The 25622-nt window shown below is 54.7% G+C and overlaps 1 protein-coding gene and 1 pseudogene across 5 annotated transcripts; one reads left to right on the forward strand and one right to left on the reverse strand.

Moving 5' to 3' along the window:
• Nucleotides 1–3534: 3534 nt before the first annotated feature.
• On the reverse strand, nucleotides 3535–25125 carry EPN1 (epsin 1). Of its 5 annotated transcripts, none has more exons than XR_016390894.1 (11): nucleotides 21728–22047; nucleotides 17754–18003; nucleotides 16330–16454; nucleotides 15887–15961; nucleotides 15252–15335; nucleotides 14325–14628; nucleotides 13863–13973; nucleotides 13678–13764; nucleotides 12338–12595; nucleotides 10882–12254; nucleotides 3535–10652 (listed from the first exon to the last, which is right to left on the reverse strand). XR_016390894.1 is itself a non-coding variant. In XM_022584983.3 (11 exons), exons 2-11 carry the CDS (start codon nucleotides 21953–21955, stop codon nucleotides 12046–12048), a joined length of 1731 nt encoding a protein of 576 aa, XP_022440691.1. In that variant the 5' UTR covers nucleotides 21956–22047; nucleotides 24855–25125; the 3' UTR covers nucleotides 3535–12045. The 5 variants fall into 5 exon arrangements, 4 of the variants coding, with proteins under 4 accessions (XP_022440691.1, XP_030617037.2, XP_089758650.1 ...); XM_022584983.3 differs by adding an exon at nucleotides 24855–25125 and having other exon boundaries at nucleotides 3535–12254; XM_030761177.2 differs by adding an exon at nucleotides 23278–24842 and having other exon boundaries at nucleotides 3535–12254.
• On the forward strand, nucleotides 5393–11283 carry LOC149744551 (vomeronasal type-1 receptor 4-like; annotated as a pseudogene).
• Nucleotides 25126–25622: the final 497 nt, after the last annotated feature.

Consider the following 25622-nt stretch of genomic DNA (forward strand, 5'->3'; position numbering starts at 1 on the left):
TGCAAAAGCTTTGAAGTTTCATAAGGTCCCATTTGTTTATTTTTGTTTTTATTTCCATTTCTCTAGGAGGTGGATCAAAAAGGATCTTGCTGTGATTTATGTCATAGAGTGTTCTGCCTATGTTTTCCTCTAAGAATTTTATAGTGTCTGGCCTTACATTTAGGTCTTTTAACCATTTTGAGTTTATTTTTGTGTATGGCATTAGGGAGTGTTCTAATGTCATTCTTTTACATGTAGTTGTCCAGTTTTCCCAGCACCACTTACTAAAGAGGCTATCTTTTCTCCGTTGTATATTCTTGCCTCCTTTATCAAAGATAAGGTGATCATATGTGTGTGGGTTTATCTCTGGGCTTTCTATCCTGTTCCATTGATCTATATTCCTGTTTTTGTGCCAGTACCATACTTTCTTTTCTTCCGTTTTTCTTTCTCAATATTGCTTTGGCTGTTTGGGGTCTTTTGTGTTTCCATACAAATTGTGAAATTTTTTGTCCTAGTTCTGTGAAAAAAAGGCCATCGGTAGTTTGATAGGGATTGCATTGAATCTGTAGATTGCTTTGGGTAGTATAGTCGTTTTCACAATGTTGATTCTTCCAGTCCGAGAACATGGTATATCGCTCCATCTGTTTGTATCGTCTTTAATTTCTTTCATCAGTGTCTTATAATTTTCTGCATACAGGTCTTCTGTCTCCTTAGGTAGGTTTATTCCTAGGGTATTTTATTCTTTTTGTTGCAATGGTAAATGGGAGTGTTTCCTTAATTTCTCTTTCAGATTTTTCATCATTAGTGTATAGGAATGCAAGAGATTTCTGTGCATTAATTTTGTATCCTGCTACTTTACCAAATTCATTGATTAGCTCTAGTAGTTTTCTGGTGGCATCTTTAGGATTCTCTATGTATAGTATCATGTCATCTGCAAACAGTGACAGTTTTACTTCTTCTTTTCCAATTTGGATTCCTTTTATTTCTTGTTCTTCTCTGATTGCTATGGCTAAAACTTCCAAAACTATGTTGAAAAATAGTGGTGAGAGGGGGCAACCTCGTCTTCTTCCTGGTCTTAGTTGAAATGGTTTCAGTTTTCACCACTGAGAATGATGTTGGCTGTGGGTTTGTCATATATGTCCTTTATTATGTTGAGGTAAGTTCCATCTGTGTCTACTTTCTGGAGGGTTTTTATCATAAATGGGTGTTGAATTTTGTCGAAAGCTTTTTCTGCATCTATTGAGATGATCATATGGTTTTTCTCCTTCAATTTGTTAACATGGTTTATCACATTGATTTGCGTATATTGAAGAATCTTTGCATTCTTGTGATAAACCCCACTTGATCATGGTGTATGATCCTTTTACTGTGCTGTTGGATTCTGTTTGCTAGTATTTTGTTGAGGATTTTTGCATCTGTGTTCATCAGTGATATTGGCCTGTAGTTTTCTTTCTTTGTGACATCTTTTTCTGCTTTTGGTATCAGGGTGATGGTGGCCTCGTAGAATGAGTTGGGGAGTGTTCCTCCCTCTGCTATATTTTGGAAGAATTTGAGAAGGATAGGTGTTAGCTCTTCTCTAAATGTTTGATAGATTTCGCTTGTGAAGCCATCTTGTCCTGGGCTTTTGTTTGTTGGAAGACTTTTGATCACAGATTCAATTTCAGTGCTTGTGATTGGTCTGTTTATGTTTTCTATTTCTTCTTGGTTCAGTCTCGGAAGGTTGTGCTTTTCTAAGAATTTGTCCATTTCTTCCAGGTTGTCCATTTTATTGGCATAGAGTTGCTTGTAGTAGTCTCTCATGATCTTTTGTATTTCTGCAGTGTCAGTTGTTGCTTCTCCTTTTTCATTTCTAATTCTATTGATTTGAGTCTTCTCCCTTTTTTTCTTGATGAGCCTGGCTCATGATTTATCAATTTTGTTTATCTTCTCAAAGAACCAGCTTTTAGTTTTATTGATCTTTGCTATTGTTTCCTTCATTTCTTTTTCATTTATTTCTGATCTGATCTTTATGATTTCTTTCCTTCTGTTAACTTTGGGGGTTTTTTGTTCTTCTTTCTCTAATTGCTTTAGGTGTAAGGTTAGGTTGTTTATTTGAGATGTTTCTTGTTTCTTGAGGTAGGATTGTATTGCTATAAACTTCCCTCTTAGAACTGCTCTTGCTGCATCCCATAGGTTTTGGGTTGTCGTGTTTTCATTGTCATTTGTCTCTAGGTATTTTTTTATTTCCTCTTTGATTTCTTCAGTGATTTCTTGGTTATTTAGTAGTGTATTGTTTAGCCTCCATGTGTTGGTATTTTTTACAGAATTTTTCCTGGAATTGATATCTAGTCTCATAGCATTGTGGTCAGAAAAGATACTTGATACGATTTCAGTTTTCTTAAATTGACCAAGGCTTGATTTGTGACCCAAGTTATGATTTACCCTGGAGAATGTTCCATGAGCACTTGAGAAGAAAGTGTATTCTGTTGTTTTTGGATGGAATGTCCTATAAATATCAATTAAGTCCATCTTGTTTAATGTATCATTTAAAGCTTGTGTTTCCTTATTTATTTTCATTTTGGATCATCTGTCCATTGGTGAAAGTGGGGTGTTAAAGTCCCCTACTATGAATGTGTTACTGTCAATTTCCCCTTTTATGGCTGTTAGCATTTGCCTTATGTACTGAGGTGCTCCTATATTGGGTGCATAAATATTTACAATTGTTGTATCTTCTTCTTCTTGGATTGATCCCTTGGTCATTATGTAGTGTCCTTCATTGTCTCTTGTAACAGTCTTTGTTTTAAAGAACATTTTGTCTGATATGAGAATTGCTACTCCAGCTTTCTTTTGATTTCCATTTGCATGGAATATCTTTTTCCATCCCCTCACTTTTAGTCTGCATGTGTCCCTAGGTCTGAAGTGGGTCTCTTGTAGACAGCATATGTATGGGTCTTGTTTTTGTATCCATTCAGCCAGTCTGTCTTTTGGTTGGAGCATTTAATCCATTTACATTTAAGGTGGTTATCGATATTTATGTTCCTATTACCATTTTCTTAATTGTTTTGGGTTTGTTATTGTATGTCTTTTCCTTCTCTTGTGTTTTCTGCCTAGAGAACTTCCTTTAGCATTTGTTGTAGAGCTGGTTTGGTGGTGATGAATTCTCTTAGCTTTTGCTTGTCTGTAAGGTTTTTAATTTCTCCGTTGAATCTGAATGAGATCCTTGCTGGCTAGAGTAATCTTGGTTGTAGGTTTTTCCCTTTCATCACTTTAAATATGTCCGGCCACTCCCTTCTGACCTGCAGAGTTTCTGCTGAGAGATCAGCTCTTAACCTTATGGGGATTCCCTTGTACATCGTTTGTTGCTTTTCCCTTGCTGCTTTTAATATTTTTTCTTTGTATTTAATTTTTGGTAGGTTGATTAATATGTGTCTTGGCATGTTTCTCCTTGGATTTATCCTGTATGGTACTCTCTGTGCTTCCTGGAGTTGATTGACTACTCCCTTACCCATATTAGGGAAGTTTTCAACTTTAATCTCTTCAAATATTTTCTCAGTCCCTTTTTTTTTTTTCTCTTCTTCTTCTGGGACCTCTATAATTCAAATATTGGTGCATTTAATGTTGTCCCAGAGGTCTCTGAGATTGTCCTCAATTCTTTTCATTCTTTTTTTCTCTTTTCTGCTCTGTGGTAGTTATTTCCACTATTTTATCTTCCAGGTCACTTATCCATTCTTCTGCCTCAGTTATTCTGCTATTGATTCCTTCTGGAGAATTTTTAATTTCATTTATTGTATTGTTCATCATTGTTTGTTTGCTCTTTAGTTCTTCTAAGTCCTTGTTAAACGTTTCTTGTATTTTCTCCATTCTAGTTCCAAGATTTTGGATCATCTTGACTATCATTACTCTGAATTCTTTTTCAGGTAGACTGCCTATTTCCTCTTCATTTGTTTGGTCTGGTGGGTTTTTACCTTGCTCCTTCATCTGCTGTGTGTTTCTCTGTCTTCTCATTTTGCTTAACTTACTGTGTTTGGGGTCTCCATTTCACAGGCTGCAGGTTCGTAGTTCCCATTGTTTTTGGTGTCTGCCCCCAGTGGGTAAGCTTGGTTCAGTGGGTTGTGTAGGCTTACTGGTGGAGGGGACTAGTGCCTGTGTTCTGGCGGATGAAGCTGGATCTTGTCTTTCTGGTGGGCAGGACCGGGTCTGGTGGTGTGTTTGGGGGTACTGTGACCTTATTATGATTTTAGGCAGGCTGTCTACTAATGGGTGAGGTTGTGTTCCTGTCTTGCTAGTTGTTTGGCATGGAGTGTCCAGCACTGTAGCTTGCTGGTCGTTGAGGGGAGCTGGGTCTTAGCGTTGAGATGGAGATCTCTGGGAGAGCTTTCCCCGTTTGATATTACATGGGGCCGGGAGGTCTCTGGTGGACCAGTGTCTGGAATTCGGTCTCCCACCTCAGAGGCTCAGGCCTGACACCCAGCCAGAGCACCAAGACCTGTTCCTTAGGAATTCTGGGGTATTTCTGTTCTTTGTTTTCTTTCTTTCAGGTATGTTTTTTTTCTCACTTAGTTGCAGTGAAATTTCCAGGAATGAAGCAATAGGCAGGTGAACGGTCTCCAATTCGAAGCCAGGCATTTGTCAAGCTCTTGCTAGTTCTTGTTTTCCTGGCTTCCCTGGAGGGAGAACCAGGAGGTGGTGCTGGGCTCTGTCCCTACTGCTTCCCCATGCAGACTGGTGCACACACGTCCTCTCTCTTGGAGGGGCAGCCTGTGGACACACGTCCCAGTCTGGGGGCATGTAGGGCCGTGGTATGGACCGTCTGTGTAGTTCTCACTCTGTCTGGTCTGCCATAGATCGGCTGCTTCACCCTCTCCTGACAGCCTCAAATGCTTCCCTTCCAGTTATGAAGGGATCTTCATAGTCCTTTCTGGAGTCCAGGGTCTTCTGCTAGTTTTCAGCCGGTATTCTGGGAGAACTGTTGCATCTATAGATGTATTCCTGCTGCAAGTGTAGAGAGAGATGAACTCCATGTCCACCTACTCCTCTTCCATCTTGAATCCCGATACATTCTTGAAATATTCAGGATGATCATGAATTCTAAGAGGGGTAGAGTACGTTCTTTGTCTCCTGTCAATTATTCACGTACTCAGTACATTTTATTTAACACCTATTATGTGTCAACAGTGCTGTTGAACAAGACAGACATGGTTCCTAAGTTCATGGACCTTACGTGAAGGGGGAGAACAGGACATATTGATACAGGTGAAGAGTAATAAATACAAAATAATAATGGTGAAAGTTATAACTGATGTCAGGTGTATGTTCTCCAGGTAAAGCCATTTCTCTGGAGTATGATGGTGTCTTTCTTTCTCAGGAGAAGAAAAGAGTGAGAATCCCTTCCCAATGTTGGTTATGTAAGAAGGCTGCTAATGTCAGCGCCAGCACAGCCTCCTTTCTGCTTCAGGCCACTTTGAAGCCCTCTCCATGTCTTTTCAGAAAGATGTCCTAAGAACTGCAAACCAGGCAGCTCTGAAAAACCATGTATCTTATACAGATAGCGGTTGGGTCTCCGGCCAATGTCATCATTTTCTTCCACAGCGTCCCTCCAATCTTGCTTGACCACAAGCAGAGGCCCACCCGCATGGCTGTGGCTAATTTCCTGGTTCTTCTCACCTCTGGGATTCCCCACAAAGTGGCAGCTTTTGTTTCAAGGAACTCCCTGTCCAGTCTTGGGTGTAAATTTGTATATTATATAAAGAGAGTGGCTCGCAGCACCACCCTGTGCTCCACCTGTATCCTGAGCACCTATCAGTCAGTCCTTCACCCTCATCCCCAGGGGAGGGGAGGGGAGTGGATGATGCTCAGAAGTAGAGCCCCCAAGGTCATTGGTCCTTCCTGTTGCACCTGCTGGATGCTTAGGGTCTTAATGAATATCTTTGTTTCTGTGACAGTCACTGGTCCACAGTACATGGGAAATGAAACCGACAACCAAGGGTAGTGGTTCTGTTCATCCTCCAGTCCCTTTGCAGACATTGTCATCCTGTGGTCCACCTCTGACGCCATGTTTATTGGCCTTATGATCTGGTCCAGTGGCTACATGGTGCTTCTCCTGCACAGACACCACAGGAGAGTGCAGTATATTCACACCCCCACCGGCTACCACAAATGTCCCCCGGAGACCAGAGCCACCCACACCATCCTAATGCTGGTGGTCACCTTTGTCAACTTTTACATACTAAATTCCATTTTCGTTTTTTATACCACTACTTTTATAGATTCTCGTCTGTGGTTAATGCAGGACATTCATATTTTGGCTTTATGTTTCCCCACTTTTACCCCCTTCCTGTTAATCCTTAGGGATCCTAGAACTCCTAGGGTCTGCTTGGGAGTTGTTGAAATCACGGTTGAAATGTTAAATGTGTATGTCAGCTTCTATAACATCCACAATTACTACATTTAGTCATCATTTACCAGTTACCCATTGTTATAAACTTTGTTATAAAACATGCATAACTTCATACTTATGATTTTAACCATCCTTAAGTGTATAATGCAGTGACATTAAACACATTCACAATGCGTACAGCCATCACCACTTCCTATACCCAAGACTTGGTATCATTAAAAGAATCACTCGCCCTTCTCTCAGCCCAAAGGGCCCTCTATTCTACTCACTGTCTCTATGGATTGCCTGTTCCAGGTACTTCATATAAGTGAAGTTATATAGTATTTGTCCTTCTGCATCTGCCTTGTCTCTCTAACTGAAATGTTTTCAAAGTTGTCCCACCTTGTAGCAGATATCAAACTTTCGCTTTTATGGCTGAAATCTAGTCCATTCTATGTACATAAAAGATTTCATTTATCCATTCAGTCGCTGATGGACACTTGCGTTGTTTTCATCTTTTGGCTATTGTGAATAGTGCTGGTATGAACATGGGTGTACAAGTATCTGTCAAATCCCTGCTTTCAGTTTTGTTGGATATATACCTAGGAGAAATTGCTGTGTCATGTGGTATCTCTATGTTTAACCTTTTGAGAAATCGCCAAACTTTTCCACAGCTGCTGCAATATTTTATATTTCCACCAGCAATGAACAAGCATTCCAGTTTCTCCACATCTTCTGCAATACTTATTATTTTCCATTTCTTGACTATATCCATCCTAGCAGGTGTGAGGTGGTATCTCACTTTTTTTTTTTTTAACATCTTTACTGGAGTATAATTGCTTTACATTGTTGTGTTAGTTTCTGCTGTATAACAAAGTGAATGAGCTATACGTATACATATATCCCCATATCCCCTCCCTCTTATGTCTCCCTCCCACCCTCCCTATCCCACCCCTGTAGGTGGTCACAAAGCACCGAGCTGAGCTCCCTGTGCTATGCGGCTGCTTCCCACTAGCTATCTATTTTACATTTGGTAGTGTAGATATGTCCGTGCTACTCTCTCACTTCGTCCCAGCTTACCCTTCCCCCTCCCCACGTTCTCAAGTCCATTCTCTAGGTCTGCGTCTTTATTCCCATCCTGCCCCTAGGTTCTTCAGAACCTTTTTTTTTTTTTTTAGATTCCATATATATGTGTTAGCATATGGTATTTTGTTTTTCTCTGACTTACTTCACTCTATGACAGACTCTAGGTCCATCCACCTCACTACAAATAACCCAATTTTGTTTCTTTTTATGGCTGAGTAATGTTCCATTGTATATGTGTGCCACATCTTTATCCATTCATCTGTCGATGGACACTTGGGTTGCTTCCATGTCCTGGCTATTGTAAATAGTGGTGCAATGAACATTGTCTCACTGTGTTTTGATTTGCATTTCCCCAATGGCTAATGATGTTGAGCATCTTTTCAAGTATTTACTGGCAGTTTATCTTTGGAAAAATGTCTATTCAAGTCCTTGCACGTTTTTGTATGGGGTTGGTTTTTTAAATTTATATTTTTGGCTGCATTGGGTCTTTGCTACTGTGCATGGGCTTTCTCTAGTTGCGGCGAGTGGGGGGCTACTCTTTGTTGCAGTGCGCAGGCTTGTCATTGCGGTGGCTTCTCTTGTTGTGGAGCACGGGCTCTAGGCACCTGGGCCTCAGTAGTTGTGGCACATGGGCTTAGCTGCTCCAGTGTGGGATCTTCCCAGACCAGGGCTCAAACCCGTGTCCCCTACATTGGCAGGTGGATTCTTAACCACTGCACCACCAGGGAAGTCCCAACCCTGGGGTTGGTTTTGTTGTTAGTTTCTCAGAGTATTTTATATATTTTGGATATTAAATCCTTTTCAGTATAAGATTCACAAATATTTTCTACCAGTCAGTAGTTTGCTGCTATGGGCGGGGTGGGGGTGGGGGGGCGCAGTTCTTTAGAGACTGGTGAGTCTGTCACTGCAGGTGTGCCATCCAGGGAAAGGGGATATGAGTGGAGATTAAACTACATCCATCATGGTGCCATTTTTAGTGTTTGTCTTCTGTTTAATTCACATTCTCAAATAATCGTCATTTGCCTTTATAATGATTGAAGTTAATGAGGCTTAATCAGGTTTGCCTGCGTGATTGAAGTGAGGCGATTTGAAGTCATCAGTTGGAACATTCCGCAAGGCAACACGGAAGCAATTCTGCCATAGTCCTATCGTGAACCTCTCCCCCATTGTTTTATACTCCTTTGAATGTGTCCGGTTAACTGCTACACGGTCCCCTCCCCCCCATATATGCACTAACACCAAACTGTTCCCAGCCAGGGTACAATTATCATTTTAAAATTCTCCAGGGGAAGGGGCTGCGAGGGGGTGTGTAGATGAAACTAGATCTCCTGGATGTAAACGATGGTTGAGGGTAGACACGAGTTCCCCAGCTGTGGGGGAGGGGGGGGCAAGTGATGACCCTGTTATCTACAGTTTTTTGTGCTTGAAAACGTCCATTAAAATCGTATTTTAAGGAGCAAACGTTAAATAGTACTCTTGGAAATTATAAGTGTTCGAACAGAAGTAAACTGATGTGGATGAAACAAAGAATTCGCCCTAGAAGTAGAATAAGAGCAGGAAGACACACTCAATAGGAAACGAAAGACAGCAAAAAGAACTTGCTGAAAAGCTCTTGGGAAACCTATGGTTGTCCCGGGGGTTGGGGGCCCTGTGGGCTTTCAGCTGGTATGGTTGGTGGGCACTAGAATTCCCGCAAAGTATAAGGAGTTGCTGGGAGCAAGCTTTTTCTCAGTCAGGTAGTAAATACTTTAGGCCGGAGGGTCTCTATGACACCTATTTAACGCTGCCTTTGTATGTAGAAGCTGCCCTACACGACGGGTGTGGCTGCATGCCAGTAAAACTTTACACAGTGAGCGTCCCTTCCCACCCTCCGACCACAGGCGCAGACCCCTGAATTGGGGCATCAGCTGACGTGTGTGGGTTTCACCCCCGCACAGTAAAGGTCTGGTTACACCGACTCAAAGCAGGAATGAGGGTGTTGGTTCCAGTGTGGCAGGAAACGGACGGGCGTTCTGCAGAAAGCAGACCGTTCTGAAAAGTATTTCTGCTTTAAAGGAAACGTGGGGCAAAGGCAGAGTCTGGCTGAGGCCGAGTCTGGGCCTGAACTGGAGTTTCCGTGTGAGAAAAATTAAGACGGGGTGAGACTGAAACCCTGTGAGCTTGTGCAGCACAGGGCGGTCAGTACGGACGTGCACCTGCCTGAGAAGGGGGCATCTGCAGGGGCAGGTAGGAGGGAGGGTGCAGATGAATGTGGGGACGTGCCGAGGGCGTACGTGCAGACGGGCCACGGGACCAGGGTGCCTGGGAGAGGAAGTGTGTCCAGTGCTGGCGCCCAGCTGCCCTGCGTCGGCTCCGCGCCCGCCGCCCTCGGTCTCTGGCGCCACCTGCTGGCCACAGGCCCACAAGCCGCTCCCCGACCCTAAACCAGAACAGTCCTGGGTGGGGGGCTTGTCCCTTCAACCCCCTGGACACAGACGCCCGGTTGGAGGCGCACGCACAACGGCCCGGGCGGCGGGCGTGAACCACCAGGAAGGGACGGGTCACTACAGACCAAACGCTCGGGCCTACGAGGCGGGCGCCCTCAGGCGGCAGCTCCCACTGAGAGATGGTGGCCGGAACACTCTGGAAAGCGTGATACATGAGGAGACCCAAGGTTCTGGAGCTCCTGTGTACTTCACGCTGTAAGGAATGAAAAGGAGGACGCCCGGGAGGTGATGCTGCCTCATGGGCACGTGGCTGCCCGGGTTGTGGTGGTTTCTCCTCCTTTTGACAAATAAGGAAACCACCAGAGAGATTGCAGTCTCTAACCTTTAATCCTTCTACTAGCGTAAACTGAAGTCCCACATTCTCGTCATTGCCTTGCTCTGCATTTTTTAAGATTAGGTGGCGGGCAGGCTCTGCGGCATCACGCCCAGTGAAACAGAGGGTCTGGCTCGTGTCTGGAGGGGGAGGGTCCTCGGGGACCCCAGGGGCTGGAACGGGAAGGCTCAGGAGCCCGAGAGTCAGGAGCAGGGATCAGGATGGCCCCAAGGATGGTACCCCTGCCCTTGGCAACTGCCCCACCGCCCCCCCCGGGCCACCGCCCCACTCCCACAGTCCAGGTGGCCAGGAGCCCGCCCCCCACACCCCATAAGCCCAAGAGACACAGCACCTTGAGTCCTGAACCAACCGACTGGACCGAGTTCCCTGGGCCCCGTCCTCCTTGGGGAAGGGTGGTGGTCCCCTCTTCCATCTATCCGGACCCCACAAAGCTCCAATCACCGCAGGTGCGCAGGAGGGAGCCTGACCTGACCAGTCCAGGGCCACTGATTCTAACCCCCGCCTCTGACCTGTACACTCGCTCCTGTTCTAGGACCCATCGGGGCCACCATGGCACAGCTGTGTCTGAGGTTCCCCAGTCACCCCCCCACACCGTGGGAAGTGGGGAGCACACCCTCTGGCCCCCGGTGGTCTGCACGTACCTGTGCCCTCACTCGCCCCATGCCACGACACCTCCTGGGAAAGAACAAAGGCCAGTTGATCCCGCGGTGCCCGACCTGTGGGATGGAGTACCCCCGTGCCCCTGAACCAGCTGTTAAAAGGAATCACTTCGGGAACAAACCGGGGCGGGGACCTGACCCCACGAGCGTGGAGGAAGCCCACGTGGAGCCCCCATCACCCAGCCGGGACTACGGGGCCTGGACCAGGCGACGCTTGCTGTTCCTAGGGGCGACAGTGGCTTCACCTTGCCGGCTGGCCTGCAGACCCCCTGGGGAACAAACGGGCAGGAGGCACCTGTGGTCTCCGAGCTCAGCCAGCAGCAGCCGATGCGGGGCTCCAGCGGTGCCACACTGGACACGGGAGGATGGCTGGAGTGTGTCTGAGGTGTGTCAAGTGCGTGCCGCCTCGGTAAGGACTCCCCTGTCCTCACCGACAACTCATGAGCCCTGGACCCCAACCTCAACGTGCTGTCTGCTGGCACAGCCCCGGGCCCCGTCAGCTCTCCAGAGGGACTCCTGACCCTCATAAGGGTAACTGTCTGGCCCTGAGTGGGCCACAGCTCCACCAGGACTCAGTGCCCCCTCCTTCCCTCAGCACAGAACCCAACGGCACCCAGAGGGTCAGGGAAATCAAGGCTTCCACGAGGTGCCAGCTCCCAACTGCCCCCAGAAGGACAATGGGTTCAGAGCCCTGGGTGCCCTAGGTGAAGGAGTCACAGAAACCATGAATGGGAACTTGGGGGCACCATGCCCATAAGAATTGCCATTTATTCCCGAAGTTGCCAAAATCATCACCAAGGATTCACCGAGGGGTGCATGAGGGGACGAAGAGGCTCAAACACTGATTGAGGGGCCAGTCAGGAGTTGGGAGGGAGGGAGATGGGTGGGGGGACACCCCCCCCCGCTGTCCCTCCCCCTTCTAATGCCGTGGGCAGGGGTCCCCCTCCGGCCGCACCCCTCCCCATCCCCAGGTCCAGTTTCTCTCCGGGGAGGCAGGGTCGGGGATGGGGGGAGATGGTGTAGTGTGAGTGGGCCCCAGGAGGGGGAAGGACGCTGGGGTGGGGGCAGGGGTCCCCCACTTCACATGCACTCACAACACTGGTCGCCCAGGGAGCAGGAATGGGGGAAGCCCCCTCCCGCCCTGGATTATAGGAGGAAGGGATTAGTGTTGGGGGCTGGGGGTCCCTGGGGCATCATGGGGGGCAGGCCAGGGCCCCCGCCAAGGGGAGAGATGTACGTCGGCGGCGCTCCAGCGACCGGGGGCACGGGGCTGAGCCGGAGCTGGTTCAGGGTGAGTGTCGCGGGGGGCGCGGGCTGGAAGGGGTTGGTGATGGAGGGGCCGGTGGCCGGGCCTCCTGCAGGGGGAGACGACAGGGAGCGGAGTCGAGTCAGGGGTCTGCCGGGCGGGCCAGCACCCCTGCTCCCGGGCCACACTCACCACTCGGCAGGAAGGGGTTGGAGGCCTTGGCTCCTGGCGGCGTGGGGCCTGGCCGGCTCACCAGCGAGTCCAGGTCTACCAGGGCGGCATTGGGCCCCAGGAACGACTCAGGGGTCTTCCGCGTGGGCGGCGTGGGTGTCGGGGTGGCTGCAGGCGGGGGGCTCCCCACAGCTTCGGCCAGAGAGCCCCCAACCCCACTCATGTCGAAGGCACCGGGACTACGAGCGGGCACCTCTCCGGCGAGCAGCTCCAGCTCCCCTGAAAGGGGCCGCAGAGGGGGTTCAGGGGAGAGGCTGCTGTGGGGACCCTGAGGAGGCGGCCCCAGAGCCAAACCATGGGAGTGTGAGGCCAAGAGGCAAGGCCGGGAGGACCACCCTCTGACAGCCTCCAGGTCAGGGACCGACCCCAGCGGGTGACAGCAGAACAGCACCGCTTTCGGGAAGCTCACACGACAGGTCACGACTGCCCCGAGGGGACGCGCGGGGGGGCAGTGGCAGGTGCCCACCGTCCCAGGAGACTGGGTGATGTGCCATTAGCGTGAGGCCTGATTTTTTGTTTCTTAAGATTTAAGAACCCCGTCTGATACTGAAAGACATGCACACATGTAGCTGAAGAGAAGCCTGGAAGAGTGAGACCTGCAGACTGGATGGCAACCTACGGTCAGCCTGGGGTGGGGGAGGCACTAGTGCCAGGCCTGCTCCCTCCACAAAGCCTGCTGCACTCGAAGATGCAGAAAAACCAAGGGCCCAGAAGGAATGTTACCCAGGGCGGGGAGGTGGGCACTATGAAGAGAGCCCCCAACACCATACAGACTCGGGGTCTCACCTCAAGGACAAGCCCAGGGACAACCTGCAGACACAAGGGCCAGCCCGGACTCTGGCCGGAAGACAGGCGCTCGGAGCTCCAGGAAGAGGGGCGCACAAACACCCCTGCCCCAGGACGCCGGTGGGCAGGTGAGGAAAGGCGTGCGGTCCCCAGAGGGAGGAGCAGCCATCAGGCCAGTCCAGGCGCCACACCGCCTGGAGGCCCCCAGAGTCTGCACTGCACTCCAAGAAACATTCCAGGGTGACAGCAGCATTTGGGGAAACTGGATAAAGGGAATTCTCTGTACGATTTTTGCACCTCTTCTCTAAGTCTGAAGTTATTTGAAAACAAAGTAAGAAGTTCCTCTTTACGATGGGTGAACGACCAGCTCCGACCAGCTCCACCTCAGTCACGCTGTTACAAGAGCCCTGGGGGCCGGGCCCACCTGGGGACTGCAGCCATCCTGCTGTGTCTCAACCCTCAAGCAGCCGCCCAGCCTGGAGGACAGGCCTCCTGGGCTTGGGGGGGACACTCACCCGTGCTGCTCCCAGAGGCTGGCAGGGCTGTGCGCAGTTGCTCGAAGTCGGAGAACTCGTCGGGCTCCGTGTCAAACCCCCCGACCGCTGTGGGGTCAGGGTGTGCCCTCAGCTTCCCCAGGGTCCCAGGTGATGCGACTCCTCCCACACTCGAGGCCCGGCCCCCCCGGGCCACCCCCCAGTACCTGCGGTGCCATTGGCGCTGGGCTTGGTACGGGACCCCCCCCAGGGGTCTGAGAAGGCCGGGGCCGGGGCCCAGGGATCGGAGCCTGGGGGTCCGCCGACTGGGGCCCCGCCTGCGTGAGGAGGAAGGCAGGTGAGGGGCCGGCAGCCCACCCCGCCCCCCAAAGCCAGGCAGCCCCGAGGCTTCAGGCCCCGAGGCTTCAGGCCCCTCCCACCACGTCCCCACCCTCCAGCCCTGCGGCTCACACTGCCAGGCGCCCCCTTCTGGCAAAGCCCCCCTCAGCCTTGAGGCCTCCAGAAAGCCCCCGAGAGGCCCCTGGCCAGGGTCGGGTGAGGGGTCTCGTGCGTGCCTCACCCAGGCCCCCCCCCGCCTCCTACAGCCCCCACAGCCGCTGGGCACCCACCCCCCAGGCACCCCAGGACTGCACGCCACACGCAGGGCCAGGGAGGCAGTGGGCACTCACCATCTGAGCTCCCCCACGGGTCGGGGGTAGGTCCTTCTCCAGCCACAGGGGCCGCGGTCCCACCCCAAGGGTCAACCGGGGGCCCCGCGGGGGCAGCAGGCCTCCAGGGGTCCCCGGAGGCCGGTGTAGGAGCCGGACCACCCCAGGGATCAGCAGCGGGAGGCACAGGGGGTCCCCCCCAAGGGTCCGAGGTGGGGGCCGCCGTGGGGAGGGCAGCAGCCATGGGCGCTGGGCCCCCCCAGGGATCCGCGGCCTGCGGAGCAGCCGGAGCCGTGAAGACGTCAGCAAGATCCATGAGGGACGACTGCAGGGAAGAAAGAGGACAAAGAGAAAATGGGGAGTGGGGCAGACCCCGACCGAGAGAGAGAACGCCGGGGGAGACAGGACAGCCACACAGCAGGAAGGGCAGTGGGAGCCGGGTGTCAAGGTAAGGCAGACCTACCGCCAGGGGACCTCCTAGCGCCCAGAGAGGACAGGAGCGGGGTCAGACGCCCAGCTGCTTGTTCCTCTGACACGCTCCACCCTGTCCACCTCCCCACCCGCCCCGGCCCTCCTCCCCCCAGCCCCTCCCGTCCACTCTCCGCACAGCAGTCGGCTGGCTCTGCAACACCACACACCCACTTCCCACCCAGCCCAGGCCACTGACCAGTCCCCGACGGAGTGAGGACAAGGGCCGCAGCCGCCGCCCTCGGCCCCGCACCCGCAGCTCCCCATGCGCGTCCCAGGGGTAGCCCAGCTCGCTCCGGGTGGGAGGTGCCCCTGCAGACCCTGCACACCCCTTCCCGGGGCAGGGGAGCAGGCAGGGCAGGGCCGAGATCCTCCTGGGCTGTGTCGGACACTGATGGGGCCTCTGGCCAAGGCCGGCCTGGACACGCTATCCCGCCAGTCCGCCCGCCCACCCAGGCCCGGCCCAGCGCCCACACTCACCTCCTCCTGGCCCACGGTCTCCCTCTTGCTCTCCTCGATGGCCATCTGCAGCCGCAAGTCATCCCCACGGCGGATCCGCTCCTCCTGTTCCGGCCAGAAGCAGCAGGCAGGGGAGGGGTCAGACTCTGAGCGACGGGGCTGACACTGCACTTCCCCCTACCCCACCCCCAAATGGACAGCCCCAAACCCTCCCACCCAGACAATGGCGACTGAAAATTAAAATGGGATGCGGACGATGTGTGGGATGGGGTGGGACACGGGGTCTCAGGCCGGGGTGGGGGGGGGACGATGACGGGAGGGTGCTGTGCAGGGGCCAGGACAGGACGGGCCGGGCCGGGCTGCTCTAACGGGCTAGGGAAGCACGGGGCGCCTGACTCCGGGTGTTTTCTGCAGGGGGTGAAGGTGGTGGAGCCCTGGGGCTGTGATGGAGAGAGACAAGGGCACCCTCACCACCCAGAGCAGCCACAAGGCATCTGCTTCACGTGCCGGGTATCCTTCCGGGGACCCATTAGACACAAGGTCCCACCGAAAACGCTGCAGCACGGATGTTTGGGGGTGGGGCCCTTCAAGGTGAGAGGAGGCGGGGACCTGGGGAGGGTCTCAGGGGAGCCTCGGGGTGGGGAGGCTGCTCTGACCTTATCGTGCTCCTCACGGCTCAAACTAAGGGCTAGCTGGAGCTGGACGTCATCCTCGGGGCCGCAGGACGGGGGCTGGGGGAGAGAGAGTGTGAGGGGCTGGGGGAGACAGATGGGGCCCAGAGGCGGGGAGAGAGAGACGAGCACACACAAGGATGGAGACAGAGAGCCAGGCTCGGGCAGAGCAAGAGACACACACACAGACGTAGTCCCCGAACTGGTGAAGAACAGCAAAGAGACAAGCCTGGGGTGTGGGTGGGAGCCAGGCTGGGCAGGGCCAGGAAGGCCAAGCACCCAGAGAGGAAAGGGAGCGGGGAAAGACGGGGCAGAGGGCGAGCAGAGGAGGGAGACCGGGAGAGGAGGGGCAGGCAGAGGCTGAGGGCGAGGCGTGGAGACGGACGGCAGAATGGCGGTCAGCCCCGCGCCCTGTGGCCCGGCCGTACCTGGTCGGCCTCCTCCTTGCTCATGGCCAGGGCCAGCTGGAGCTGCAGCTCCTCCTCCCCGCTGCTCTGCGGCCAGGCCTGCTCTGCCTCGGGTGGGGGCCCCGAGCCCACGGCTGCGGAGGAGGCTGAGGGGACACACACGCTGAGGCCCAGATGGAAGAGGGGACCCCACGGCCCAGGCAACCAGGCTGGCAGAGTCTGAAACCCCCCACCTCCTCTCGGGCCTGGCCTCCCTCCCCCAAGATCCCCAGTGGGACCCAGACCCCAGGCTCCATGGTCAGGGAGGGGGTGTGGTGTGCATGCAAACCCACGGAGGGGTGCGGCGGCCCCACCTGCAGGAAGGACAGGGTCAAAGAAGGACAGCCCTGATGGCCCAAGACAAAAGTCTGCTGATAAAGAGGGAGGGCCCTGGGGAACCTCTGAGCCCGTGAGCTAAGTTCCTGCACTGGGTCTGAGATGCCTTGTGGCCTGTCTCGGGGCCCCATCTCAGGCCCCAGGGGGACGGAGAGCCTTCCTCCCTGGTCCCCAGGTGGGAAAGCTCCCAACAGCCCCCAGTGGGGAGCCTGGAGCCTCCGTCTCCAGGGCTGGGGCCAGCGGCTGGATGCCGGGGGAGGAGCGGCCTGCACACCTGGCCCCCGGCCCCATCCCGGGACAAGGGGCGAATGAGGAAAGGATGGAGAGAAGACATGGGCCCAGACAGGAGGGAGCGCCCAGCCTTCCCTCAACGGGCCAGGCTCGCTCCTGCCGGCCAGGGAGCGCTCGCCATCACACGTTGCCTCTCCATCCTGACCACCTACCAAGACACCACCTCCATCACCTGGAAACTGCTTGGGCCTCCTACACAGTCGCGCCTCCCCCGCCCCCCCACCCCCACCCCCGTCCGAGAGCTGCCAGGTAGAGCTGCCAGGCCCACCTCTCGGCATTACTCCCATCTCTACCCTTCCCGCTTCAAACGCACAGACGGCTTCCACCTGCGCTCACGACACCACTTGGGGAATGTTTCTACCTTCGACACCCACCCAGTCCCAGCATAAAAGGCCCTTCCCAGGAGCACTCAGGATCCTGCACACCCGTATATAAAACTGAAAGCTTCCCGACACAGCTGGACCTCCCATCACGGAGGATGCCCTTTCTATCTCCTCTACGTCACCTCTTGTCCTCCTAATCGCTGGTCGCCACCCAGCACCTACACTTCCTCCAACTCCAGCCGAGTCCCCCTCACCACCGCTCTGGCCCTCCTCCGTCCTGTGCAGCCACCTAGGGCCTCAGCCCCCTGCCCTCTGCCTGAGCACAGCTCCCGCGGTGGCAGCAACCTCCTCCGGACCGCGCACTCCCTCTCGGGCACAGGCCGCCCCCAGACAGACCAGAGGGGGCACGCAGGTGAAGGGCGCAGGCAGGGGATGGGCCCGGACACCCTGGCTCACCCGTGGCGGTCTGCGCCAGCTTCTCCTTGGTCTTGAGCGCGTGGGCACGCTCCTCCCGCAGCCGGTCCTCGTCGCGCAGCAGGGCCACCAGCTGCTTGGCCTTCTCGCGCACGTTCACACCCTGGTCCTTGCCGTCACGGTCCACGTACTGGAAGTCCTTCAGCGTCTGCACGGCGTACATGTTCTCCTTGCACTGCTGCGACACGCGCTCCGAGCCCGTCTTGATGAGGTACTCCATCAGCGTCATGGCCTGCAGGGGGGACGCACTGTCACCCGAGGCCCAGCTCACCCATGCCCTCTGCAGCACGAGCTGCCACCGGGATGGACCTTGAAAACACCACGCGGGGTGGCCGAAGCCGGGCCCCAAAGAGCAGAGTGTGCGAGAGTCCATTCACAGGAGATGTCCGGGCGGGCAAATCCACAAAGTGTGCCTGGGGACTTGGGGGTGACTCTCAGTGGGATAGGGAGATCCCCCCTTCTGTCTAGGGGGACGAAAATATTCTGGAACTAGGTGGGGTGATGGCTGCACAACACCGTGAATGTGCTTAACGCCACCAAACTGTGCACTTTAAAAGGGTGAATCGCGTGTTCCGTGACCTACGCGCATCTCAATAAACACCGGGAAAGGGGAGACGGCCGGTGCCTCTCCGCAGCCCACATGGGGATCGCCAAGCGATCGGTGCAGACCCTGCTCTGTTCATTAAAACGAAGATCTAAGGTCGCACAGCCGGAAGGCAGCTTGTTAGGTCCCGCTCAGGGTGCCCGGTGCACGACACATCCGCCCGCCTTCTCTAGCACCCTGTGAGTCTGGAAAGTGTCACCCCACGCATAAAGTTTCACACCGCCCGGGCACAATCTGAAGACAATGGCGGAGGAGGGAGAGCCGTGCAGGCAGGGCCCGTCCAGGCCTGGGCGCCCCGAGGGAGGACCACGGGCAGGGAAGGGGGAACACCCTTTGGGATCTTCTGCATTTTATGACATGGGAACAAATCCCTTTTCAGCAAGGTTTAATAGGAAATACCCCCCCACTCCTCACCCCAGGCAAGGCCTTTGTGGTCTGAAGAGCCTGGAATCCAGGCAGTCTGGGGAGTGAGGCAAGGGGTCCTGGCCCCTTTCAGGCTCTGTGGGAGGCCATGGCCACTGTCCGCAGGAAAAGGGAACACCTTAGATTTTTCAGGTGACAGCAGGGGCCTCCCAGAGTTCCCAGACCCACCCAGGGCTCCTAGGTCTAGAGCAGAACAAAACAGAGAGGGAGGGGCAGGCCACCCCGGGGAAGCTGTCTGAACCGCAGCGGAACAGCGGAATCCGCCAGGGTCACATCTCCTCAGCCTTCCCAGGGAGCCTGACCTGTATCTGGCATGGGTCCTGAAGGTGTGTTGACACTATTCACCTCTGTAACTAGAGATTAGTCTTTAACTGACCGAGAGACGTTTACACCTTAGAGGAGAACGGAAAGAAGTAAAAAGCACATCCGCGTGTGGAAGGCAGGCTCCAGAACCCCTGGGCCAGCGGTGCTTTGGAATTCAGAATTTTCACGAGTTCGCGCCATAAAGACTGCACACACCACGTGTAACGGAAGTCCCCCAGAGGAGGGTGAAACCAACGGTCGCACTCTGTGGGACCCTCAAATGCCAGGTAAACCACCTCACCACAGTCCAGATGGGGCCTTGGTGCCAAATGCCTTTTGAAAACTTTCGTTCTCAGAGCTCTGGGGACTTTGGAACTGCAGTTTAAAGACTGCGAACATGGAAATAACCCAAACACCCCACAGGGGGGAAATACACACGTATGAGCCGTGGCGTGTTCATATGACAGGAGCCCCACACACACAACCACGTACGTGAACGAGTGGCTGCTCCACACGTCAACCCCCCAGACGTGACGGCGAACAAAGACAAAAGACAGCAGGCACCAAGGCTCACAGGCCACAGGACTCCACGCCTGGAACAATCTCAGCAGACGGAAGGCCGGGCATGGTGCCTCCTGGGGCCACATACTCTATCTCCACCTGGGCAGTGGCTACAAAGGGGTGCACACACCTAAGAGCCAGCTGGGCTGTGCACTCAGAACATGCGCCTCGATGGAAAACATCACGGGTTTCCAAAACAGCCTGGTCCAGGATGTCCCGGGCCATCAGAATGCGAGCATCCGCTTAAACAGGGGTCAGCAAGCTTTCTCTGTAAAGGGCCGGGTGATAAACCCGTCAGCATTTCAGGCCTGCACTCCCGGTCCTGAGAGCTCAGCCCTGCACCAGGCCACGTGTGATAAAGCTTTACTTACAAACATAGGCGCAGGGCCAGGTGTGATGCGTGGGCTGTAGTTTACTGACCCCTGCTTTCAGAAATAAAGACTGAGACCCTGCACTCCTCAGCGAAGTCAGGGGACACAGCCCGGAGTCAAGAGGGTGGGCTCAGGGACGGCCCTCTCAGCCCCACCACAGCGAGGGCGGCCCTGAACCTCTGCATCTCAGTTCCCCCACCTGGAAGAAGTACCTCTGCTGCTCTCCGCCCACAGGCACCAGTCACAAAGAACCTGCCACCTGTGGCCTCTCAGGACTCACCTCCCCTCGCACACCTGGACTGGCCCCCTCCCCACCCAGCTTCTGCCCCTCCCCCCAACCTCACACAAAGGCTCCCCAGCTCCCCCTGCCCTTTCCCTTCACAAGAAATGACTCAATCGAATCCAAGACCAAGACCCAAGCGTGGCTTGTAGGGAGGGGCGTGGAAAGGAGCCAGAGCAAACGGGCCTCAGATCCCGGCTGGAACATAAGCGGCACCACCTCTCCAGGCCTCAGGCTCCTCGTCCTAGAACCCACCAGGGACCCACCCCAGCCTCCAGAGGACAGACATGCCCCAGTCCGCGTCCATGAGACCAGGGGCCTCACCCACCTTGCCCACCCCCACATAAAGAGCAGGCCCTCAACTGCCATTTTACCGAAGGAACAGCGACAGAAGGACTCACCAACACCCCTGGGCCCCAGGAGTCGGACTCTCCCACAGAGGGAGGTCCCGGGACTGGCCTGAGGCCGCAGTGCTGGGGGTGGGGCCTCGCCACCTGCCCCAGCCCAGGCCCTTTACCACTTCCTGACCCACCTTGAGACGCCAGGCCCCAGGTCCCCAGAACAGCAGTCAAACGAAAAACCCACCCACTGAGCGCTGCCTGCAACTGAGTTCCCTTTACCCAAAGCCTGTGGTCTGTCCTTCTGTCTGTTCACTGGATCGGGGCGTGTGCGTGTATCACTGGGGGCACTTTAGCCACATTTATCAAAATGGCACAGGCACATGCCCAGAAATTCCAGTTCTGGAAAATGGCAAACATACACGGACATTCATGGCTGTCTTGTTTGTAAAAGCAGAACACTGCAAACAACTTAAAATTCCAGCACCAGGTAGCTGGCTACGTCAATTATGATCAACCCAGACAGTAGACAGGAAATTGTTTAAAAAAAAAGAAAGAGTGACAAGTCTTTGTTGTCCTGATGAGAAACGATCCCTAACACGTATGCCTGTTTTCCTTTTTAAAAGTAGGGTATGACTTCCGCACGGTAAAATTCACTCTTCCTTACATGTTGCTTAGCGCTCTGGTAACTGCACACAGCCACAGGACCACCGCTGCAACGAAGATACAGAACCAGTCCGTGGCCCCCAAAACTGCCCGGAGCTGCCCACCTGCCTGGACCTCCACGCACAGATCACCAGAGAGGACAGAAGCTGGGGACACGGCCGCCTCTGAGGGAGGGGTGGACACTGGGCACCCACTTAGGCCTTCTAAGTGGATCAGTCTTGAGAATGTGCCACTTCTTCAAAAACCACAAGGCCCAAAATTCTTTGTTGCCTTCACTGAACAAGAGAGAAATTTACATAAATTACGTAAAGACACAGAACTCCAGCTCCTCTTGGAAACCAGGAAGGCGGCCCAACTCTGGACGCCCCTTGGTGGGCATGCCCCCACACAGCTCTGCACCCTGCACTGACCTTGTAGACATGCCGCCAGTTCTTGCCGTGGTCGTTGAGCCGCTTCCAGATCATGCTCATGATCTCCGAGAAGGCGACGACGTTGTAGGTGAGGTCAGCAATCTCAGACATGAGGGAGCTGGACGGGCCCCAGGGGTCGTTGCTCGTGGCCTCCCGAACCTTGATCTCGGCCTCCGAGTAGTTGTGGACGATGTTCTTCATCTGGCGCCGCAGTGAGGAGGTCGACATGGTGGCTGGCGGTGGGGAGGGGGGCAGGCCCCCCGGGGCGTGCAGAGACGGGGCGGAGGGAGGCCGCGGCAGGGACTGGCAGGTCACCGCATCTGGGGAAAGGAGAGGACCTTTGGGAACACAAGCAGGATCTGCGGCCACCCGGCTCCCCGCTGCCTGCGGGGTGGAGGACCAGGTCCCCACTGTGGCCTGCGAGGCTCTGGCCCTGGTTAACCTCGGCCTTAGTCACCCCATCCACCTTTCAGTTCCTCAGTCATGCCCAGATCCTTCCCGCCAGGGCCCGGCTCAGCGAGGCAGGGCGTGCAGCGGCAGGCCACAGGCCCGAAGGAGGCGCGCCCCAGCCACCACTTCCCGCACCGCACCGCAGTGTTCTCCTCTGTGAGATGGGGCTTCGTTCGGAGCCCAGAAAACTGGAGGGAGGCTGCTGCACAGGAAACGCGCTATCCACGTGGGTGGTGTCATGAGACAGTCCCCTCACGAGGTCCTCGCACCCACCCGCGGGCTCCGCTGGGACACCCCACCCCGACACCACGGCCACCGTTCCCCAGGGGGCCTCGTCGGTAGGCTCACTCGCCCTGGTGATTTTCTACTCGTTTGTCTGACTCTGTGGCTGAGGCCGCCCTGAGAGCCCCATGGGGGCAGAGACCACGTTTGTCTGGACGTGGCTTTTCCCATCAGAGGAGCTGACCCGGAAGAGCCATTCAATAAACCGTGCAGGAAGGAAGGGAAGGAGGGAGGGCAGGAAAGAACTCTGGAGCAGGAGTGAGGGGGGCAGAATCCACTGCAGAAACAAGGACACACAGGGAGGAGGCCGACAAAGGGAGCAGAGATAGACAGGAGGGGGTACGCCAGGGGGACGAGGTGTCCCAACGCGGAGGCTCGCGGAGGAGAGATAAGGAACAAGCCCGCTGGCTAGGCCCCAACTTCGTGCCAGGCACTCCTGGAGCACGAGACATCCATTATCTCATTTAACACTGCGGGCGGGGTTCTAACAGCTGAGGAAGCAGAGGCTCACGTAGGTGAAACAACCTAGCCAAGGTCACACACTAGGCATGGCGGCACAGACTCCACCCCAGGCCACCCTGGGCTCCAGAACATACACTTTTAAGTTAACCTGTGCCGAGAGGAGAGTGATGGGAAAGAAACAGAAAAGAGGAGAAGGGGATCAGGCCAGTGAGGCCCGTCACAGCAAGCACTCACACAGCCCTTGCCCGGTGCCAGGTGTGCTCCTGAGTGCCTTACACACGGTAACTCTGTTCATCCCCATGGCGCCGTGATTCACAAACACCTCACAGGGGAGGAACCCAAGGCACAGGCCTCACCTCCGGAGCAGCCCGGTTGCAGAGCAGGTTCTGACCACACCGTCCACAACCTTTCCAGCATGCTAGCCACAGGCAGAGACCTACGGGGATCTCCTACAACCTGAGTCCCAGGGGAGGCAGCTGGCCCCTGTCTTGAACACAGGAAAGCAGGCACTTGGGAGACAGATGTGAACAGCTGAAAAGGGATGGCCAGGGTGCCAAGACGGACTCAGCCAGACACACTAAGACGAAGAGCTGATCTGACAGCTAACAGTAGGAGACTGAAAGGAAAGGGAAAGAGAGAGAAGAAAAAGAGGCACAGAGAAAGCTGGGCAGACAAAGACACGAGAAACAGATAAACATGGGAAGAGAATGAGGCAGGCGGGCAACGAGAAAAGACGGAGACCCTGAAACGCAAAGAGGCAGTAACCTGGGACAGGGAAATAAGAGACAAGAAAAATGGAGAAGAACACGAAATCTGGGTCCAAATTCTGGCCTCCCTGAGATTCAGTTTGCTCAACTCTGAAATGAAGGAAAAGATTCCACCCGGCAGAACTGTTGATTAAATACAATAGATACATAAAGTTCTTGGCACTGCGCCCCGTGGGTAGTAGTTCAATAACGTTGGCTACTATTATTGTCAGAGAAAAAACAGAACTATTTCCAAAAGGGTGGCCATCAGAAAATGTGTTATCTTAACACCGTGTATTTATATTAACGGGCATTAGAAGATACATTCAATCTTCACAGCAAAACTAAAACTTCACAGATACTGCTTAAAACAAGACTACGTTTTTCAAAATTGCTTAGCCCAAAGAGAATTACTAGATCGAATAAAAGATAAATCATACGGCAAAATTCTCCAAAGGGTAGTCAGATATCAAACGATATCAAACGTCATCTGTGTGGAACAAAAAAATCTACAAATAATAATGGAAACCAGAGCTGCCAGCAGTTAACTACACACTTACTACGCGCCAGGGTTAGGCACTTAAAAGCATCACCTCCGTTATTAGGCAAAGCTGCCCTATTACGCAGGAAACATAAACACACTAATTTTAAAGACTAGGAAACTAAGGTTTGGTGATAAATCACCTGACAAATCTTACAAGCTCGCAAAAAGTGGACCTCTGATTCCAGAGCCGAGTTCTCCACCAAAACTAACTCAAGAACCTGGGGGAAGGGGCAGACCCTAGACCAAGCGACAGACCCGCAGAGAGGGACTCGGGCTTGGAGGACACGGGTACCAGGACAAAAATGAGATGGGAAGACGGCGGGGAGAGATGCACAGAGATTAGAGACACCTGGCGAACGGAGACACCAACATTAATCCTGACCCTCAGACGCCGAAACGTGACAGAAAAGCAGAACGAGACCGGAACAGACACACGGAGACAAATGCTTTGCAAAAACGCCGAAACAGACACGGACATGAGCACAAGCGAGGCCCGCGGGAGGCAGCGGCGCTGACACACAGACACAGGCAGACGCGGGAGAGACGAAGAGCCGCGGGCGGCCCAGGCCGGCCGGGAGCAGACACACGAAGGCCACGGAGACGCCCGAGCGCGTCCGCCCGCCGCGCCCCGGCCCGCGCTCACCTCGGCCCCCTCACGCCGCGCTCCAGGGGGTCATGGCGGGCAGCCCCCTGCCCCCGCTCGGCCTCGGTGTCGCGGGGCGCGCGCCGAGCCGCGAGCGCGGACGCGGAGCCGCGCTTGGGCGCACGCGCGGACGCACGGAGGGCCGCACGCCGACGGCCCCGCCGCCCCGGCGCCCGGGAGGGGCGCGGAGAACCGGGCGGGGGAGGGGAGCCGCCGAGCGGACGGGAAGCAACCAAAGGAGGCGACGGACCGGAAGCGGAAGTGGCTGCGCGACCCGCCCAGCCGCCCCGTCTGCGGCAAGCCTGCGCAGTGGCTACTTCCGAGGACACGCTCTCCCGCGTGCCGTCACTTCCGGCGCGCGTGAGCCGTCGCCAGGAGCCACTTGCCTCATTTCCGCCCGCCTCCGCGAAACCCCGGATACGCGCACGGAGAGGCGGGGCGCAGCGAGGGGTCGGCCAGCGAGCTCGGCCGAAGGCGAAGAGACCGCATCGTCGTCCCCAGACCGCCCCCGCGCGGTAGCCCCAGGCCCGCTAGACCATGCCCCACCGCGGTGCCTTGGGACGATCTGAACTCCTGCGCCCACAGGGCTACCCGGATGCGCCCCTCCCCACTTCATATGGGGACCCGTCCACTGCACCCTCCTCCCCGGGGCCACGCCCTACGGCCGTCCTAGAGGAGCAGGCCACGCAGGCGGGGTGTGCCACCTCGGGTGTGCCAAGGGCACGGGTGCCCGTGCCAGATCGACAGTGCGTACAGCTGGGCCTCAGG

The sequence above is a fragment of the Delphinapterus leucas genome, chromosome 20 (genome assembly GCF_059928025.1).
Source record: "Delphinapterus leucas isolate spDelLeu-1000000601 "Yukka" chromosome 20, BTC_Dleu_Yukka2, whole genome shotgun sequence".
Lineage (NCBI taxonomy): Eukaryota > Metazoa > Chordata > Mammalia > Artiodactyla > Monodontidae > Delphinapterus > Delphinapterus leucas.

Bases quoted from the DNA above. Each gene is read 5' to 3' on its own strand.
- EPN1 (XM_030761177.2), bottom strand. From the start codon at position 23,338: ATGCTGGAAAGGTTGTGGACGGTGTGGTCAGAACCTGCTCTGCAACCG. The intron at 15,962-16,329 runs GTACGGCCGGGC...TCTCTCCCCCAG, and splicing joins GCAAGGAGGAGGCCGACCAG to CCCCCGTCCTGCGGCCCCGA. The intron at 12,255-12,337 runs GTGAGTGTGGCC...CTCCCCCTGCAG, and splicing joins CAACCCCTTCCTGCCGAGTG to GAGGCCCGGCCACCGGCCCC.